This window comes from Phytophthora infestans, genomic scaffold (genome assembly GCF_000142945.1).
Source record: "Phytophthora infestans T30-4 supercont1.63 genomic scaffold, whole genome shotgun sequence".
Classification (NCBI taxonomy): Eukaryota; Oomycota; class Peronosporomycetes; order Peronosporales; family Peronosporaceae; genus Phytophthora; species Phytophthora infestans.
In genome coordinates, this window is record NW_003303696.1 from 642228 (window position 1) to 662103 (window position 19876).

Genomic DNA, 19876 nt, shown 5'->3' on the forward strand with positions numbered 1-19876 from the left:
CGGTTAGAGAAATTACCTGAGAGTTGCCAGCCTGGGTTGGCAAGTCGCCACACAGTTCGTTGGCGCAAGTTGTTGGACTGCCACGTGTCAAGCAGAAGCAGATTGTGGGTGTCGTGCGCTTAATCTAGACCACGCGATCAAAAGAGGACAGGCTGTTCAAAATTAAAACCAGTGATTTGTGCAGCTTATCATCGAAGTGAAGGTGAGCTCGTTGGCCACAGATCTCATTTCTCATTTCTCTCTGCAAAACGCAATCGACGACGAAATCGCAAGCAACAATGGCAACCAAGAACGGAAAAGTGGAGACCGAGAAAGCCAAGATGCTGCGTGGTGAGCTCTACTTCTCCATGGACCCGGATCTTTTCAAGGAGCGACAGGAGACCCGCAAGCTGGTCAAGAAGTACAACGAGTTCGAAGGCGCCGAGACCCCGGAAGCCCAGGAGATCCTCACCAAGATGCTTGGCTCCAAGGGTCAAGAATGCTTTATCGAGATGCCCTTCCGCTGCGACTACGGCTCCAACATCCGATTGGGAGATAACGTGTACATGAACTTCAACTGCGTCCTGCTCGATGTGTGTGAGATCACGATCGGCAACCGAGTCATGTTCGCTCCCAACGTGCAGCTCTACACCGCCACTCACCCGCTGGGACCGAAGGCACGATCTTCAGGGTACGAACTAGGTAAGCCGATCGTTATTGAAGACGACGTTTGGATCGGTGGCAACGTGGTGGTTGTGCCTGGAGTTACGATCGGCCGTGGAGCTGTGATTGGAGCTGGCAGTGTCGTGACCAAGAATGTGCCTCCTATGTGCGTGTATGCTGGCAACCCGGCCAAGTTTATCAAGAAGATTGAGGAGGAGTAGAGGAAGCGTACGAGGAAGAAACTTTGCTACGAGGTAATCTACGTGTACGGGTTGGTGCTCTTCTTTTCAGTTCGCTGAGAGCAACGTAGTGAGGAGCAATTGCAGCTTTTCCGCACCACTCCATTGGATTTTTGCATCAATTATGTGTGTTGCACTGCATCCACAAAATTATTGGCAAATTCCACGGTTTCGTTTCATCATTGTTGCGTGTTGCAGCCACACATACTTGATCATCGTGAGTAATGGATCCCCGGCGAACCTGTGTTGCTGGTTGTTGCCACATCGAGAGACACTAGTACCGGTAGACAATGCTAGAGAACTTGACGGTCTATTGAATGCAGGGCTGCCTCCTAACTACATAAAGCTAGCTTCCTTTTCGGCGGATGCAGCAGACTTGGCGAGCTGGTCCAGCAGGCTCTTTACACTCTTGACTCGCTTATTCAGCAACGATCTTATCTTCGGGTCCGGCTCGCTACGGAAGCTCGTCAAGTGTTGGTGGAAGAAGACCGCAAGGCCGTCAATTGTCAGCTGCGCCTTCTTTGTCTGCAGCAAGCGCTGGAACACCTGCGCCATCTCCAGCTCGCTCTCCACCTTGAGGATTTCCTCCGTCAACACACGCAGGAACAAAATACTCTTCTCCTCCAGCTGCGTAAAGTCAATAACCTTCAGACAGGACAGCGACAAGCTGCTGCTAAGCACAAGCCCGGCCAACATCTGCGCCTGGTTGTACAGTCTTCGAGGCTTGAGCGACTCCATCTGCTTGAAAATATCCCAGAACGCGAGCTGGAACGTGAATTTGTATCGCGGATCCATCTCGCACAGCTTCTCGGCCAGCACCAAGTAGTATTTGTTGAACTTGTTCTCTTGGCCGCAGCAGTGCAGCAACACGCGCACAATCTCACGCTCCTGTTTCTCCTTTAAGTGCAGCTGTAGTAATCGCTCATAGGCGTCAAAGCAGTCGGTGGCTCCCATGAGAGCCACAAAGATTTTCTTGCGGACGTCTGTGTTCATGTGTTGTTTCTCTGCGAGTTTCAAGAGTCTGTCGTTCTCCCGTGCAGATTCAGTTGCGGCCTCGTCGTTTGCTGTGTCAGTACTCGATTTCTGTTGCTGGTAGCCGACCCACGTGCCTCCGACGATCCACCAACGACCGTCTTCGTCGGCGTTGAGCAGCTCATGCAGCGACACACGCAGCGGATTGTTGGCGTTCCCACATCGCGTCTTCACCCGACCCAGCCACTTCTTCAACGACGATACGTCTAAGGCACCTCCACCTGCGCCACTCTTTCCTCCTTTGCCGTGCTTGGACGACTTCTTCAAGTCGTAAATGAGGTCCAGAATGAAGCGAACGCGCTCTTCGGGTTGCTGTCTGCCGTTTGCATGCTGGGCCTCCCCCACTTTCTGTTGTACTGCTGCAACCATCTGACGCAAGGCATCGGCATCATCCGAACGGAGCTGAGCGCCTCCAATCTTTAGGAGCTGGTGGATGAGCTCAATGTCAGTGGACGAGAAACTGTCCACGAACGAGCGGAAGAGATCGTACACGAGCGTACAGTGCACGACGCCGAAGTTGTACAGCATCATCACGAACAGCATCAAGTTCACTGGCACTTTGGACGTTCGGCCAGCGTCGTCGTCGTCATCGTGCGATGTGTCTGTCGACTCGCTGAGCTGCTTCTTCTCCTCCTCCACACTATCCATGAGCTTGCGCACCAACTTCTCGACGAAGAACCCTCCGACTTCGCTGCCAATACTGTGATACAGAGCTGCCACCAGCGCACCGACAACTTTGATAAGCGGAGCCATCACTTGTCGAGGGTGGCAGGTGGTTTGAAGGAGCTTCTCCAACAAGATTTCGTTCACAAGTGCGCGGCCATTTCCTCTGTAGATTTTCTCCATCTCCAGCGCAATGGACCTAATCATAGGACAGCGCTCAGTTAGTAGCCTCTATGACCTACAGCAACGAAGCCAGACAGATAGACGTACTCCATGTTGGACTCGGAGATACGATTAAGTTGGCCGTTAATGCGTCGTGTCAGCTCCCGCATCGCCTGCTCGTCCATCTGCGAAGGCTTGACCTTATCTGTGGCTGCCGCAGCTGCAGCAGCTTCGGCCTCGGCTTGGAGTTTCCGGCGAAGATGAGGAGGGAGGTATGCGGACGGCTTCTTGGTGCCGTCATTCGCCTTGATAACAGGTCGGCCGTAGATGTCTTCCTCTACAACGACGCTCTGCTGCATGTCTTCCTTCTCCTGTTCTTCCTCCTCGTCGCTCTCAGCATCCCTGTCATCGCTCTCTTCCTCCTCCAGCTCATTCGCGTCATCGTTATCTGCCCCGACCTGTTCCCTTTCTTCCTCGCCTGCACTGTCACCGCTGGCCTCCTCTGCATCTGCAGCCAACTGCTGGTTCCGCATAGCGTTTTCTCGCGCTTCGTCGTCTTCACTTTCCTCTTCTTCCGAGTAAAACTGCGCGAGATCCTCCGACTCCGACTCGGACTCATCAGTCGGCAGTTCGTCCATTCCCTTCAAGAACTCGGCGTCTTCCGCCTGTAGTAGCTCCATCTCGCGTCGAGTCTCTTCGTCCATCTCCATGTCGTCTCCAAACTCACTACCCGCCTCACTCTCCTCCCCTTCACTCTCCTCTCCAGCGCTCTCAACGTCCGCATCCTGCGCAGTCGAGCACTTAACCGCCTTCGGCTGGCCCTTCACCACTCTACATAAAAACACACACACAAAAATCAATAAATATATATCTTATTGCACTGACAAGTGCAAGCTCCGTACTGTGAAATGTGATCCAGCCCCGACAAAAAGTCGGCAAAGTCTTCGCCCAGTCCGTCTTTCGAGTACTCCCTACCCCATCCCAACGTTAGCTACCACCTCAATAATTAAAATAGTAATATTTTGCGCTTACTTCTTCAATTTCTTCAGTGCCGACTCAGATTTATTGGACGACGATGATCCGAGTCCCAGTTTGGCCTCCAGCGCCTTGATCTCCTTGTCCTCGGTGCTTGGTTGGTCTGAGTTTAATCGCGTGGTTTACCAGTTAGAAACGTTAAACTATTTAAGTGCAATAGAATAACGAGAAGGCGCACCTGCTTTCGCATTCGCCGCCTCCGCTAGAAACTCGTGGAACTTGTTGGTGATGCCGCTGGGGCGATGCGCTGTGGCGGGTTTCTTGCCACGGGACTTGCCGGCATTTCTATAAGCTGTAGACGGCGCGTCGGCCTCCTTGCGCTGCCGCTTATTTTTCTGCCGTTTCTTGTCTTCGCGCTCTTGCTTGCGCTTAGCCTTGCGCGACACAGGCGCCTTCCCAGCCGCCATTGTAACTTGCTTTTGGCCAGTCAAAAATGTATGGCTTCACGTTTCTAATTGTCTATTGGAAGGGTTAGAAATACGGTCAGGTTAGATATGTGATGTGCCAAACACATTTGAAGACGCGGATACCTTGAGAAAGACATGCCGCGCCGACTTAGTCGCGGTGACGGTGCAGCGCTGTTCGGGCTGTTATGGGCAGCCTCGTGTGTGTTTCTCGTGGCACTGCGCTTCACTCCTCGTGAAATTGCAAATTCTGCTACCCCTGCCTCCAAGTCACGAGTTTTCGATCCGAAATGGACATCTGATTCCGTTTCTAACGAGCTTTTAACTGGCAAAGCGACGCTGTCGCTGGTGGAGTCGCTGCCTGTGGGGGATTTCGACTTGTCGTCGAGTGTTCCGCAGACATTCGAGGCCCTAACACGCCATGTTGTGGCCGCTAAGCGCTCCATTGACCTCAGTGCAATGTACTGGAACCTGCTGGGCGAGGAAGACCGAAAAGTTTATACCGACGCTGAAATGACAAAATTCGGTGCTGATAGAGGCAAAAATCTGCTTTTAGCGCTAAAAGAAGCGGCAATTCGAGGTGTGAAGATTCGAGTTTTAACGGCGAAACAGAATGTTGAAACAGGTGAAATAGATGAAGCAGCTGAAATGTCGTGTGGCTCGCTACCGAGTGAGGTGCAAATGCTGGTGAATGCCGCGAAGAAGAAAGTTGAAGTAAGGTGTTGGAGCGGCCCTGAGTGGTACGGCAGCGGTATTTTACATCAGAAGATATGGATCTTTGACGACAGTCACGTGTATGTGGGGAGTGCCAATATGGACTGGAAGTCGCTGGCTCAAGTGATGGAGGTGGGCGTGGTCATGGAAGATCTGTCTCCCACATCCAACGTGATTCAGGATATGAAGAGGCTCTATGAGACGTGGTGGATGTTTGCCTCTCCGGAATTGCTGCCGGCCAAGACGGATAGATACTTTTCAGAGAGGTTTCAACACGAGTTGCAAGTGCCGAAATGGTCGCTGTATCTGCCGACAGAAAAGAGAAACGTGGATCCATTCGTGAAAGCCGGTTTGTCAGCGCTGGGCAATATTTCTCATCAGTTGCAGACGACGTTTAATACGCCTTTAAGTGGGAATGATACCGAGCGAGGTGCTGAAACTGCAGACATGTTTGTTGCGGCTGCACCTCTGGAGGCGACAGCTGCACACTCGCGAGCTTTTGACGAAGACGCACTGGTCTACACGATCCGATCGGCCAAGTCTTTCATCGGTCTTAGTGTCATGGATTTTGTGCCGTTCTCGATGTATACACCGGGTCCTCTTCACTGGCCAGCTCTTACGGATGCTCTGCTGGCCGGTGTGTACAGCAAACCGGGACTGCAGGTGTGTCTACTGATCAGCCAGTGGCAGCATACCAGCACTCAAATGCTGAAAGCACTCGCCACCTTGAAGAAACAGGCAGATTTGTGTCAGCACACGCACGCTCGTTGTTCCGGACGACTCGAGATCAAGATTTTCCGTGTACCAGGCTGGCAGAATACAACGTCCAGTGCGCGCACGAAAGCTGTCTGGCCGTCCTACACCCGCGTGAATCATGCCAAGTACATTGTCACCGACACTCGCGTGAACGTGGGCACGAGCAACATGGAATGGGGATATTTCTACACCACGGCTGGTGCCAGCGTCAACACAAATCATGAACCTACCCGGAAAGCCCTGGAGAATGTGTTTAAACGAAACTGGAACTCGAGTTATGCTAAAAGCTTGGAGGAAATTGTATCTGCTGAATCGTAAGGGCTTGTGCGTATTCGTACCGACTAACTATGAGCTGAAAAATAAATATTCTCTTGTCGGTGCTCGTTGATCCATCGATTTATCGTTTCTCCACCTTCTGCGCATCCTCCGATTCGCTTTCATCCTCATCTTCAACTTCATCGGAGGCGCTTTCTTCTTCCTCGTCAGCTTCATCGCCGTTTGGACGAGAATCGGAGTCGTACACGTTCACTAACTGCGCCATACCAGCGTCGACATGAGAGGCGATGTGGCAGTGTGCGAAGATGTTTCCGACCATATATTCGCGTGGCGTGAAGCGGATCTGTACTCCTCCACGGAAGATCGGCAACGTATCACGCCATTCCCCCACGGCAAACATAACGCCGTCAGGGTCAGTAATGTCGTCCATATCCGAGACTTGGAAATGCGTCGCGTGCATGTGGAATGGATGACTCATCGTACGGCAATTGCTTGACTTTCTTGCCAGACGCCGCTGTACACTGGTGCTATCGTCCTCCAGATCGCAGTCCCATATTGCGGCCTTCCTGTAGTCTTTGACCGAGATTTCCCATTGCTGCATCTCATTCACAGGCATCGAGTAATTGACGTTGGATAATTCGAGCTTCTCGTGGTTGACGCCGTATGTGATCCCCTTATCCATCCACACTGAGAACTCGAAGTCGTATTTGTTGCTCTCCTCGATCACGGGACGAGATTCGGGTGTTCCAAGTGTATCTTCCATATACGCTGGACGCTTCGGCAGAGTTGAAGGGAGGCGCATGAATTCGCTGGAGATCTCGCTATCGTCATTATCGTCTGGATCGTCGACTTTCGACACCTTGAGCTTCGCAATGCGCTGAGACGGAACGCGGTGCTGGTTTTCAAGTCCTAGCAATTTGTTGCGCGACGTTGCACAGTCCGTTTCGAGGTAGAATTCTCCGATCTCAGCACACATAATGGCTACATCAGCTCGTCCACCGGGTGGGATCACAACCACTTCCCTCGCCTTGGGTTTCGTAAGGTAGATCCCGTCCATGGCAAGTACTTTCAGCATGCAACCGCTTCCTCGGCTCGTCACGAGCTCAGCCACATTGTTCGCAATGGCGTTAATAAACCGCAGTCGCTTGTACTCACCTACTGCGAGGTCCAACGTGGGGAGGTATTGTCCATTTACGAACACCGTGGGCAGTGAGGTGTCGTTCAGCGGCACGTCCGCATCGTCCTCGACAATTTCTAGATCTGTAGGCCAAATACGTTCCTCATCTGGAGTGTCCATTTGTTGTGAAAGTCTTCTGGAGTGACTGTACCTATTCTCAAGCGCTTCTTCGAGAGCGTCGTACATATTGAAGCAGTTCTCGACACAGACCGCTTGTAGGAGCATAATGAGATCATCCATCGCTGCCAATTCTGCTGGAAAATCTGCCGGTCGGTCCACCACAATGAGCGCACCTGCCATCAACCCGTTGAGCTGCGAGTTCACATTGCCGTGCGTATGCGGATGGTACCAGAATGTTCCTGCCGGGTGGTCGGGTCGAATCTCATACGTATATCTGCGTTGTCCTCCCGGTTCCACGTTGGGCATCACATTATCGGCATCCCCCACTGGAGGAACATGCACCCCGTGCAAGTGAAGGTTGGTGTTGTTACTCTTACCAGCTTCCAGTGAGTTGGTGAGGGTTATAACTAGGCGGTCTCCTGGGCAAACCTTGATGGTGGGGGCAGGCACGTGTCCGTTGTACGACCTCGTGTTGAAATCCACGTACTCGCTTGTGAAACGCGCAAGTTTCACGGCCAAATTGATGCGCAGTTCGCCGGTTCTGCTCTTCACTGTCGAGCGATCGCCCAGGCTCGAAGACGAGCTGTCGGTAGCTGCAGTCCATTGCTTGGCACAGTCGGACTGGTACACTGTCGGCTGACGCAGCGGCTGGAAGTCGTACACCGCAGTGGTCACCGCAGCGACGACGGCGACAAAAACGCCCTGAAGACAGACCGAGACACGCATGTGACCTCAATCCAGCGACTCGAGCAATGCGACGCGCAAAGGCGAGGAGAGGGACACGTACGCGTCGGTGTCGCCATCACGCGATTGGTGAACAGCTGGAAATTGGTGAGGTTCAGTTTACTGCTGCTGCGGATTAATCCGGTGCAAGTTGACCACCGGGAACCGGTTATTGCGGTATCAAAGGACGAAACATGTCGTGCAATACTGTAACGCTGTACATGAGCGCAAAGACTGAAGTCACCGAGTAGTACTGGTTTGAGGGTATTTTTAATACTTCACATTACATTTATGACAAGCTCGCTTATGCGTGGAAGGTGTCGCCAGCGGCGCGGTTCTCCACGAGCGGAGCGGCAAGACAGGCCTTGATATATCCTGCACGGGTGACATAATCGCCGAACTTCTCGCCCTGGTCTCGGTTCTCTGCGTAGTCCTTAATGATAGGCTCAAGCTCCTCGAGAATCTGCGCTTCATCCACAGCCTCCTTGTAGAGCTTGTTGAGGCGGTCGCCGGAGAAACCTGCACCGAGGTACATGTTGTAGATCCCCGGGGAGCGACCCACGAAGCCGATCTCACCAAGATACGGACGCCCACAGCCGTTGGGGCAGCCAGTCATACGGATAACAATCGCGTCGTCGCGCAGCCCGTTCGCTTCCAGCATATCCTCGATCTTGGTGACCAGCGACGGTAGATAGCGTTCAGCCTCAGCAAAGGCGAGGCCACACATCGGCAGAGCAGCACAGGCAATGGAGTTCAGACGCAGGCCTGAGTAGTTGTCGTTGCCAAACTTGTAGTGCTCCATGAGCGCCTTGATCTGCGGGATCTCGGCCTCCGAAATGTTGCCGAGGCTCAGATTCTGGTTACCCGTGAGGTGAAACTCAACGTGCGGGAACGTCTTCGCCAGCTCACGCAGACCTGAACGGATGCCAGTCTCCTTGGTGTCCTTAATACGACCACCCTCGATAAACATACCGTAGTGATATTTGCCGCGCGAGTTCTTAATCCAGCCGAAGCGATCACCATTGGAGAGCAGTTTGTACTTACGTGGCTCCTGCAGCTTGTAGCCCAAACGCTTCTCAGTCTCGGCACGAATCCACTTCAGACCGTGGTCTTCCACGGTGTATTTGAAGCGAGCGTGCTTGCGGTTCACACGGTCACCGAAGTCGCGCTGTAGTATCATGATCTTTTCCGCCACATCCTTGGCCTGGTCGAGCGTACAGAACGCCATGACATCGGCTAGACGCGGGTACGTCTTGTTGTTGTTGTGAGTCATGCCCATGCCACCGCCCACGGCGACATTAAAACCGACAAGCTTGTCCTTCTCGAGGATGGCGATGAAACCCAGACAGTTAGCGAACACGTCCACGTCGTTGGCCGGAGGAATCGTGATGGCAATCTTGAACTTACGCGGCAGATACGCCTCGCCGTAGAATGGCTCAAAGTCCTTCACCTCTCCACCAGCAACCATCTCCTTGTCAAGCCAGATCTCGTGGTAAGCGCTTGTCTTCGGGGTCAGGTGGGCAGAGATGTCACGCGCAATGTCAAGGATCTCCTCGTGGGTCTCCACAGAGCACGACGGGTTCACCGTTGCCATCACGTTACGGTTCACGTCACCGCAAGCTGCTAGCGAGTCCATCAGCACACGGTTGATACCCTGCACGATTGGCTTCAGGTTCCACTTGAGAATACCCTGGAGCTGATACGCCTGGCGAGTAGTCAGCTTGATGTTGCCGTTAGCATGTGAGTCGGCAAGCTCGTCAATCATCAGATACTGCTCGGCAGTCGACACACCACCGGGGACACGCACACGGATCATAAAGCCGAACGCCTTCTCCTTCTTCTCCATACGCATCTGTTCACGTAAATCGCGGTCGTCCTGCTGATAAATACCGTGGAACTTTGTCAGCTGTGTGTCGTCAGCAGCAAGGGCCTTAGTCGTGCGATTCTCCAGACCTTCAGCCACCGTCCCGCGCAAATAGTTACTCTGCTGCTTGATCTCTTCATTCGTGCGCTGTTTCTTCTTCGTGCCCTGATGGAGGTTAACGACGTCTGTGGGGATGCCGATCTGCTCCCACAGCTGCGGCTTCCACGTCTCGAACTGCGTCATCGGACCATCTTCGTCCTGATCATCACCCTTGGCGAGATCAATGATACGCTTCGCTCCAAGTTCGCTCAGCTTGGCGTCGAGATCTACGGGGGCCTTGCAGAAGTAGTGCTTCTCGTCCTCACGAGGCCAGTACAAGCTGTCACCCATGCCGAAAACCGCGTACTGCAGTGGAAGTGTCGAGCTGAAGCCCGAAAGCTCGCCCCAGAACTCCTTGCTGTTGTTCGGGAACTCTCCCTGACCAGCAGTCGAGCATACAAACACGACGTAGGCGTTCTCATCGTTAGCTTCGTCCAGGAGCTGGTCCAAAGTCATGTCGTTCATGTCCATCTTCTCCACGTTCTTCAGACCAAAGTTCAAAGCGTCTTCCTCCAGTTTAGAGGCAAATTCGTCAGCGTGACCGTTGTCCGAGCCAACAAGAAGCCACAGCTTCGTGTCGACCTGCCACGGCTCCTGCTGTTGACCCCCAAAGCCGTTCAGAAGAGCTTCGAAGCTGGTCTTCAGTGCATGCTGGCCGATCTGCTCGTACTTCTCCGTAACGGAGGCAGCAGTAGGGCCAGTCAGAGCCTGCTTGGCAAACAGACTCAGCTGGTTGTTGCGCTGTAGGAACGTCGACAACTCTTTCTTAATGCTCGGGGACTCCAGCGAGAAGGCCTTCTCACCCTCCACGTCTTCCAAGAAAGGGTTGTAGCGGTAGAGTGGCCAGTATCCACTGGTTACAGCCTCCTTGGTCTCCTGCTCCATGTTGCTGGCACTCGGAGCATACGCAAGCACGATTGAAGGACCGTCAAAGGCATCGGCCTCGTTCAACGCGCGCAACACCTGCGAGTACGAGTCGTACAGCGCAACCGATGCGACGTACGCGTTGCCATACTGCATCGCATACAGACCCAAGTCACGCTTGCGGTTGCTTCTGGACACGACGTTCATCGGCTCTGTATCGAGGATCAGAAGGTTGACATTTTCACCACTGGCAAGCACCTGGTGCACACCCGAAGCGCCGACGTCACGCGAAAATTCTTCGCTGCCCAGAATCCACTGACTCAGCGGCGCAAAGTACTGCTTCAAGGCGTAGATCTCAGCCAGTAGCCCACACTGGTGCTGCTCGTTTTCAAGCAGAATTGCGATCTCGTTCGCGAGCTCCTCGTGCTTCGGCTGCTTCTCACACCAATGCACAAGGCACTCGAGCAGACGCTGCGACACGATATCCTTGGTATGCTCGCTGGAAACAAGCGTCTTCACCTTGTCCTGGAGCTCCTGACGCTTTGCCAGGATACCGAGATGCACACCGAACCCGAACTCGCCGTTCTCAAGAGCAACATCGTCGCTCGCGGTCTTGTCCTGTGCCTTCCACACAGTCTCGGAGCGCACGAGATTGGCAATAACAGCACGCTTCTCGAACAGCTGCAGTAACATCTTGACGTACGGAGCTTCAAAGCCGTCCTTAGACGACACGTACGAGTCCACTAGCTGTGCCGTGGCTGCTTTCTTGACGTTGAACTCCTCAGTGGCAATCGGAGATGCAACGATAAAACCATTCTGCAATTTGTCCGCAGCCAGCTCCTCCACCAAAGTGCGTGCAGTCACGACGTCGAAGACGGACTCACAGACGTTGAAAGCGTACTTGCCGCCAATAATCGAGGGTACGGGCTTGTTCTGCCAGTCTTCAGACTGGAAAGAGCCCAGTACGTCCATGAACAAAGGCTCACCCACGTTGGTAGCGTCGTCCATGCGGTCCAGGACGGCGAACTTAGTGGCCGTAGCAGGAACGACGCTTAGGAACGTCTTGGTCGACCACGGACGGAAGAGACGCACGGAGATGACGCCAACCTTCGCTTTCCAGTTGGTGTAAAGGGATTCGACAGCGTCCTTGACGACAGTTGAAGCTGTGCCCATAACCACGAGTACCTGTTCGGCCTCAGGGTGACCAAAGTACTCGAAGAGCTGGTAGCCCTTCTTGGCGAAAACCTGCTTGATAACGTCCTCTACGACTTCGGGGACGGCGTTGTACTTAGCGATGCATTCGGGCGAGACCTGGAAGTAGAGCTCAGCGTCATCAGTGTTGTCGGCTACGCCGGACTTGCTAAGCACGAGCTGGCGGAACTCAGGGGTATCCGAAGCGTTCTTGAGGCCGATAAGGTTAGCCAGATACTGGTAGTCCACAAGCGCGTTGTTAAACTTGCTGGAGGAAGCGACACGCTGTTCCAGGTCATTGTGAGCCATCTCACCATCGTAAACGTGCATGAAAGGCACGTTGGCACGCAGCGAAGCCACGTGAGCTAGCAGCGCCATGTCTTCTGTCTCGGTGGCATTAAGCGAATTAAGGATGACGAAACCAGTCTGGCGCACAGCCATGAGGTCCGAGTGTTCGCGTGCAACAACGTGGATGACGGCGGGCAGCTGTGCACTGCTGAGTTTGTACATGGAGGGCACCATTTGTAGCAGCGCAGAAGGAGAAGACGCGAACAGCGTCACGAACTGGCCACGTGCGGCGGCAGCATAGGCACGCTCAATGAGCTCCTGGCCAACAGAGCTCTCCTCCACTTTGCCCACCTGATCGAAGACATTGCGTCGCGCACCGACGATGTACTTCTCTAGTGCCGAGCCAAAAGGCACAGGTTGTACCAGGTACGAAAAGTCGCTGAGCGCGTAGGCCACGTGGCTCACGGCCTCTTCCACGGCCGCGGTGTGCTGCTGCTGTGGCGGCGACATGATCTGTTTGTAAATCCAGGCGAGCGGCGACTTGCGCTGGGGCGTGCGGAATGGCGAGTGGGAGGCTCACCACCCGAACCGCTCAAGATCATGCACTCAAAGTGCAGCGTCGTTGCACCCCCGTGCGAGTGATCGCGACATTGTCAATCTAGCCAATCACAGAGTATTATTATATCGCGTCGTTTCAAAGATTGGAATATGGACCAATCCACGGGCGCAATTGAATCGACGTCTCTAAAACCTGCTATACACAATAGTTTCATCATTAATTTCTGCAGTAACTGCAAGATGCGTCAGTCGACGCGCTTTTGAATCCACAGCGCCCGCCTTTTGGCTGGCCGTGCTGCGCCTGAGTATGCATGCGTGATCAGCCGGATTGGACGGAATTCGTCTACGGGTGATTTAATAGGTAATCGCCGCGTTTGCGCCGGGGAAAATGGCACTCTCCAAGAGCTTTGCTTGATGTTTTTGCGCGTCTGATAACAAGTACAGCGGGAGTGCAGTTTAGCGTTCATTTTCGTAGTCGCACACTTCACTTGATTTCAGTAAGAAACACGAAATGTGCACCACCGCAACTCACCTGTTAAGACAGTGGTGTAGTCCACACATGCCTTTCAACGTCACTCGTTTACGTTTTAGCGCCCGTCTCTCGACCACGGCTGCTGCGCATTCTCCATTGCGACCCAAGATGCTCAAGAAGCCCAAGCAGCTCAAAAGGATCATCTTCTCCGCAATGACAACAACCAAGGGAAAAATGCTACTGGTAGGTGCGGGCCCCGGCGATCCAGAGCTGCTGACGCTAAAGGCCTACCGCGCGCTGCAGCAAGCGGATCTGGTGCTTGCCGACCGGCTCGTGCCCACTGAGGTGCTCAAGATCGCCACGTGCGAGGTGCGCGTGGCTCGCAAACGCTGCGGCAAGGCCGACCTCGCGCAAGCAGAGTTGGACGCCTGGGGCCTTGAGGCGTTGGCGCAGTGCAAACGCGTGGTGCGCCTTAAAAACGGAGATCCCTTCATGTACGGTCGCGGCGGCGAGGAGGCTGTCATCTACTCGGAGGCTGGCTTCGACGTGGAGGTAATCCCAGGTATTTCCAGCTCGCTATCGGCGCCTGGGAGTGCAGGAATCCCAGCCACTATGCGCGACGTCGCCGACCAGGTGCTTGTCTGCACGGGTCATGGAAAGAAGGACCGCTTCCCGGACCTACCCGAGTACTGCGACCACCGCACCACGATCTTCCTCATGGCTATTGGCCGCATTGAAGGACTCACCAAGGCGCTTCAGACCGAACGCGGATACCCGAGCGACATGCCCGCGGCGGTCATTCACGCGGCCACCACGAGCGATGCATGCACAGTCCGCAGTACGCTGAGCGAGATCGCTGACGAGGTCCGTCGTAGAGGCATTGACCCGCCTGGTACTCTGGTACTTGGCAACGTGGTCAACGCTCTGACATACCTCGAGAAGTACGACGCCGTGAAGGACGTCGATATTGAGCCTGAAAGCGCACCCAGGTACACTATCTCATATGCGCCGCTGTCGAGCCTTCCGGAAATCGACCTGGGCGAGCACATTGTGCTGAACGTAAAGACCAAGCGCCCGGAGATTTTCGGCTTCGAACTGTCGATTGCGAATGTCCTCTTCATACTGCTCGCTTTGGCTTCCGTTGTGTACTCAGTCGCGTCGGGTGTGACCATCACCCAGGCGTAGGATTATATTTAAAACTTCTTTAATGTAACGTACTACAGTACTTGTCTCCTGATATCGCGAAGTCTTGTTTCGTTTTGCCTTATCCAATCCATGGAACGACAAAGCTGAAAAGGATTCTGGAAGCCGTAACTCACATAGGGGTCGCTGAAACAGTATTTCAAGATATCCTCAAAGCATTGGGGGGTCATTGGCATGATCTCAAGGACGCGCAATGTTGTTGAAGTGAATTTGTAGGATGGCTACAAAAGGTATTACCAAAATATTTTGTGACTCCTTTTAGTCTGGATTGGGCAACTTATTTTCGCCGGCATGGACTATTCAACTGAGAAAGAGGGAACGAAGCGCAGGAAGGTCATGAGCACCGAGGTTTTCGAGACCCCCGAGCCGGAGGAGGCCTTCCAGCCCTACGCCCCAGCAAACGCGTCCGCCCGACAGGCTCGCGCTGGCGTCGGGGTCGGTCCCGAAATCGAGGGACATTTCCATGACAAGGTACGGGTGGATTTAAGCAATTTACTATCTGGATAATCTCCGAAGATGCTTTCTTATTTCGAGCAATAATTCTGTACTAAATCGACCAGAGCTCCATGGAACTAGACGAACACGAGCTGCCGGCCACACAGGCCTTCGAAGTGTTCATGGGCAAAGTTTACAGTACGTGGCAGTGCTCGAAGATCTCAATTGAGGACATTTCAAAAACATTTTTGATCATATTTGATATTTACATGTATTCCATAGAGCCCACTCTGCCCAAGCAAACGGAGTATGAGTCTTCAGCCCACACAGGCAGCAACAAAGTGACGCTAGAGTCTCCACTAGCTCGTTTCACGCGGCTGTCACTGGAATTAAAGGAGCTGGAGTCTGACCTGACGCTGTTGGCAGCTGACGCCGAGCACAAGAAGCACAAAGTGATGGTGGACGCTGGTCAGGAGGCCGAATTCAACGAAGTCATGCAGGGTCTCACCACTCTGCAGCTCAACTTGTCGGCTCTAGAGAAGAACGCGGCCTTCCAACCGTTTCTGCACCCTGGCAGCAACGCTGTGGCGACATCTAGTGCTGATGCAGCGCTGAGTCTGCAGAAGGATCTGACGGCCAAGTTCTTCCAGCAGATCGACGCACTTAAGCGGCAGCAACAGGGTCAAACAGCGGCACCTTCGTCTTCGGACGGTGCACCGATAGTGTACGAGATTTACAGCAATGGCGAGCTGAATGCCGTCGACCGAGACGCTAAGACGCGTGTGGCGACACTTGAAGCGCGGATTTCGACGCTGGAAAGAGCAATTGGAAGCTTCCAGGGCCAGGAGCTGCGTCTGGACGGCTTGAGCTCGCTCAGTGGTGCGTCCAGCGCCGATCTGACGTCGGCAGTGGCGCAATTGGAGCAGCGTGTGGCGCTGATGAGCGAGAAGAACCTGGATGCCGTTAAGACGCGCACAACGGCCCTCGTTCACGAGTTTACGCTGCTGAGCAAGCTCAAGCAGTCGCCAGGTGTGCAGGGCGCGTTGAACTCCCAGGCTGACCGAGAACAGATCCAGAAGATTTACGACCAGCTCGGCAGTCTCGACGCTGTAGCAGCCTCGGTGCCAACAGTTGTGGACCGCCTCGTCACGCTGAAGTCGGTGCACGACGAGGCACAGAACGTGACAACTCGGGTGGATAAAATGGAGCAAACGCAGGCCTCGTTGGGCGAGCTTCTCGACTCCGATGCTGCGCTACTTGCCAGTGTAAGCAACATACTAAAACCGACAATACTGGGGATGTTGTTTGACATTTACTGATACTGACATTTGTTTTCTTGTCTTTGTCAGATGGAGGCTAGCTTGGCTGAAAATGCGCAGATATTCCAGTCCAACATCGTGCAGCTCGATGACCGCATGGCTAAGCTGCTCGCCTCGTCTGGGGGCCGCTAGATAATTGTCCCTTGTTTTGTATTGGTTTCTTGGAGAGAGTCGCTGGATCAGCATGCGGCCACGGGGTACGAAGTCGATGCGACGACTATCGAGTTGCGCTTGTCTTCTGGCGCCTCTGTGGCTTGGGTGGCAGGTGCAGGTATGAGCGCGAGAATGGAGATTCTAATGACCATTGCATCGTGTTTTTCGTCCTCCATGTCCTTGTTTCGCTAGGCGGTCTTGTCGTAGTACCCAGAGGTATCTCATCTGTTTGTAAAAATATAATCTTCCGTAGGATTATCAATTGAAGCGCTGACGAAGGATTTGTTGACGATGGAGGGTCCGCGAGAATCGATATGTCGGAGAACGTTCCAGTGGTCGATGGCGTTGGTGGTGTTGGAGTCGATCCTGTTGGTACCGATTGCGTTGATGGTGCTGTCGTAGGAGTTCCCGTCATTGGACAGGAGGGCGGTGGTGCAGTATCCGTCGGGGTAGTCCTCGGTGTATCTGCAAGAATAGGCACGTCATCAGGAAATCCTTCGCTAGTAGGTGGAGCAATAGTCGCAGGATTCGCGGAAGTGGTTGCCGAAGGCGTCGCTGTATCTGACAGGGCTGTCGTTGTCGTCGGAGTCGAAGTTACAGGGGTCGTCGGGGTAGTTCGTGTGGTCGCTGGAGGATTTGCCGCTGACTGCGTGGTCACTGACGGGCTGGTCGAAGGCGGATCTGCGGTCGATGGTTGAGTCGTTCCTGGAGAACTTGTTGATGTCGGTGGTGCTGTTGTATCGGCAAGAATGGGAATGTCAGGGGCGGTCGTGGCAGGAGCTGCTGTCACCGGTGCGCCGGCTACCGGTGTATTGGAGATAGGCGCAGAGACTGTAGGAGCTTCAGTTGCTTTTCCGGACGTGGCTGGTGCCGTTGTATCCGCTATAATCGGTACCTCGCCAAAATGGCTCTCCTGTCTCTGGTGCTGAAGATACTGGCAGGTGGTGTACCTGTTACCGGTATCGTAGTGGCAGCCGCTGGCACTGAAAATGGAGGCGTACTTGTGGCCGGTACATACATCCGTCGGTGGTATGCTCGTTGCCGGTGAAGTTGTTATCGGCGCCGCTGTTGCAGTCGCAGAGGTTGGAGGAGCCGGAGTGTCGGCAAGGATCGGGATGTTACTGAAAGGATCTTCTGTCGTTGGCACAATACTTGGTTGTTGGTGAACTTATCTCCGGTGCAATTGTCGCTGGTGAAATCGTGACTGAAGTTTCTGGCGAATCCGTTACTGATGGCCTCGTTATTGTCGCACTCGTTATTGGCTCGATTATCACTGGCAGAATTTCTACGGGTGAACTCGTTACCGCGCTACTGTTGCCGTCGCGGAGGTTGGAGGAGGGAGATGTGACTGGAGATGCGGTGACGTGCGCGGATGTCATCGGTGCCGCAAAAGTAGAAGGGGGTGTTGTACTCACAAGAATCGGAATGTTACCAAAAGTCTTCGGTAGCTGGTGGTGACGCGGTAGAAGTTGCTGTCGTCATTGTTGGCGCTGGTGTGGCTGTTGGCATTGGTCGGTTATGCGTGAGCTCGCAATCCCCCGCACTTTCTGTACAGCATATGATATTTTGCTGGTTGCTCGACCATTTCTCCGTGCACGTCGACGTACTCCAGCAATATGGCCCTTCCGATCCTTGGTTTGATTGTGCGCAACGCCAGCTGCTCCCACCGTTGAGATAGCCGCTATGATAATACGCTCGCTGGCTGTCGAAACTCGGCGGATCTACAGCCCCAGGATCTTCGAATTGGAGACGACGGTCTTCATCAGCCCAAAGATCGCCTCGACAGCATTTTGTATTAGTACCGCCGTCGCTGCTATCTGCGTCTATCGCATACTAGCCGGATGCCTTCAGCGATGTCACTGTTCGGTGAATGAAATTGAGACCTGAAGGCAGTCAGAATAGGACCCCAAGTTGGGCTTTACTTCTAATAGCCTAAGGCATTTTCGATTGCTCCGCCGCCGCCATTTGGGAGAACACATGTTCAAAAGGGGAACACAGTGAAAGGAGGTCGGAGCAACCCCCAGTCTTTAAAGGCCAAGGTGGTGTAGAAATTACAAAGTGGGCGCGTTTTTTACAAGGGGTTTAAACGGCGCCGGCCACAGCCTTTAGAGGGCCTCCCCTCTTTCGGGGAGGGTTTGAAAGTGCGCAAAAGGGGGGGGGAGAAAAAAACGCGCCTAGCGGTGCAGTATAACATCTTGGTGTCTTGGTGATCTGAGGCAAGAGAGCTCTTGCCAGAGAGCTCTTGCCTCAGACCACCAAGACACCAAGATGTTACACTGCACCGCTAGGCGCATCGTTTCTTTCGTACGTTTCGATTCTCGGAGATACCGCAAAGTGGGGGTATCAGAATGTTGGGATCCTCTGGCGAAGTTGGACGCCTTTTGCGATTAGCGTCCAGAAGAGCTGTAGCCCCTTTCGTTCTTTTATACGTCGTAAGCTCTAGCGGAAAGAGTGCTTTGTCACAAAGCTTTCCTGGGGTGAAGAACTTGTTCAAGTGATCTGCTCGAATAACGTACAGTTCGTTTTCATCAATCACCACATCCAAAATGGACATATCCTCCGACCATGCGCCACAGTTCCGTGTTGACGTCCTTGCTCGAGTACTTTGCTGAAGTTTCACACGACACAGGCCTTGGAACAGCCTCAACTCCATGTAGTTACCAACTTCATCATGGTACTTGGGTGGACTATCCATGGTGCCTTGCCAGCGCAATGTCAAGTGAGCACATTCATGAAAAATCGTTGCCGCCACCACGAATACGATACACTGGTATTCGTGCGAATCATTTGCTTGATCAATCCTGTTCACGCGAAGCTGTAGAATTTCATTCACAAAGATGGTTTTCGCTCTCTCGCTTCGTTCTGTCCAGCCATAGATAGATCCTTTATCGAATTTCTTAAATCGCACTTGAACATCACGAAGATTAGCTCTTGTCGTTCGATCTGCGCCCAACTCCGCTTCTAAAGACCCACAATGCTTCAACATCAAGTTGGCGATCTCAATCGCTTTCTTCAGAAAGGCTGGGTAGCGGGCTCGCGTTGTCAGCGCGAAGTCTGTGCGCTGAGGGGCTTGCACGATGAGCGCGACCTTCTTTGAACCACCAAACGATCCAATAGGCGAATCACTTTCCAACGCCTGCTTCTCGTTATACTCCGTCTGGCTCGCAAAGACTGTGAGGTTCGCCGCAGCAACCCCCGCAAGGTGGCTGTCGTTCAATGTTTGTTTTACCGCATGGCATAACGCAGCAACATCTTCAATGTCCATGGCAACAGTATCAGGCAAGATCAGCGCTTTGCCGTCATTGCCGACGAGCTTGAACCATTTCCGCGCCATCACAGGAAAAACGAGAGTGACTGCCAAACGGTTTTGACTAACCTCAGCTGAGGTGCAAATGAAAATGCCTTCTGAACTACAATCAGAATCGAGCAACTCACCCAATGAAGCTTGGGTTTGCTCCATTTTGTCCAACTGCTGCGTGACGGGGCA

General features: G+C 53.5%; 8 protein-coding genes across 8 annotated transcripts; 4 read left to right on the plus strand and 4 right to left on the minus strand.

The window, feature by feature from the left end:
* Positions 1-6: 6 nt before the first annotated feature.
* PITG_18183 (maltose O-acetyltransferase) lies at positions 7-1042 on the plus strand (the record flags this gene model as incomplete). Its single annotated transcript, XM_002896286.1, has 1 exon — positions 7-1042. The coding sequence occupies one exon, from the start codon at positions 279-281 to the stop codon at positions 861-863; it is 585 nt and encodes a 194-aa protein (XP_002896332.1).
* A 175-nt stretch (positions 1043-1217) lies between these two features.
* Positions 1218-4196, minus strand: PITG_18184 (uncharacterized protein; the record flags this gene model as incomplete). Its single annotated transcript, XM_002896287.1, has 5 exons — positions 1218-2775; positions 2847-3569; positions 3641-3709; positions 3771-3876; positions 3952-4196. The coding sequence occupies 5 exons, from the start codon at positions 4178-4180 to the stop codon at positions 1218-1220; spliced, it is 2685 nt and encodes an 894-aa protein (XP_002896333.1).
* Positions 4197-4315: 119 nt separating this feature from the next.
* PITG_18185 (phospholipase D, Pi-sPLD-like-1) lies at positions 4316-5965 on the plus strand (the record flags this gene model as incomplete). The annotated part of the gene is made up of 1 exon (XM_002896288.1): positions 4316-5965. The coding sequence occupies one exon, from the start codon at positions 4316-4318 to the stop codon at positions 5963-5965; it is 1650 nt and encodes a 549-aa protein (XP_002896334.1).
* A 79-nt stretch (positions 5966-6044) lies between these two features.
* PITG_18186 (uncharacterized protein) lies at positions 6045-7946 on the minus strand (the record flags this gene model as incomplete). Its single annotated transcript, XM_002896289.1, has 3 exons — positions 6045-6419; positions 6504-7868; positions 7920-7946. The coding sequence occupies 3 exons, from the start codon at positions 7944-7946 to the stop codon at positions 6045-6047; spliced, it is 1767 nt and encodes a 588-aa protein (XP_002896335.1).
* A 301-nt stretch (positions 7947-8247) lies between these two features.
* PITG_18187 (sulfite reductase [NADPH] subunit beta, putative) lies at positions 8248-12759 on the minus strand (the record flags this gene model as incomplete). The annotated part of the gene is made up of 1 exon (XM_002896290.1): positions 8248-12759. The coding sequence occupies one exon, from the start codon at positions 12757-12759 to the stop codon at positions 8248-8250; it is 4512 nt and encodes a 1503-aa protein (XP_002896336.1).
* Positions 12760-13366: 607 nt separating this feature from the next.
* Positions 13367-14516, plus strand: PITG_18188 (tetrapyrrole (Corrin/Porphyrin) Methylase, putative; the record flags this gene model as incomplete). The annotated part of the gene is made up of 1 exon (XM_002896291.1): positions 13367-14516. One exon carries the CDS (start codon positions 13367-13369, stop codon positions 14462-14464), a length of 1098 nt encoding a protein of 365 aa, XP_002896337.1.
* Positions 14517-14773: 257 nt separating this feature from the next.
* Positions 14774-16368, plus strand: PITG_18189 (uncharacterized protein; the record flags this gene model as incomplete). The annotated part of the gene is made up of 4 exons (XM_002896292.1): positions 14774-14953; positions 15043-15115; positions 15200-16182; positions 16267-16368. The coding sequence occupies 4 exons, from the start codon at positions 14774-14776 to the stop codon at positions 16366-16368; spliced, it is 1338 nt and encodes a 445-aa protein (XP_002896338.1).
* A 521-nt stretch (positions 16369-16889) lies between these two features.
* PITG_18190 (uncharacterized protein) lies at positions 16890-19723 on the minus strand (the record flags this gene model as incomplete). Its single annotated transcript, XM_002896293.1, has 6 exons — positions 16890-17121; positions 17340-17523; positions 17619-17697; positions 17997-18110; positions 18698-18792; positions 19051-19723. The coding sequence occupies 6 exons, from the start codon at positions 19721-19723 to the stop codon at positions 16890-16892; spliced, it is 1377 nt and encodes a 458-aa protein (XP_002896339.1).
* Positions 19724-19876: the final 153 nt, after the last annotated feature.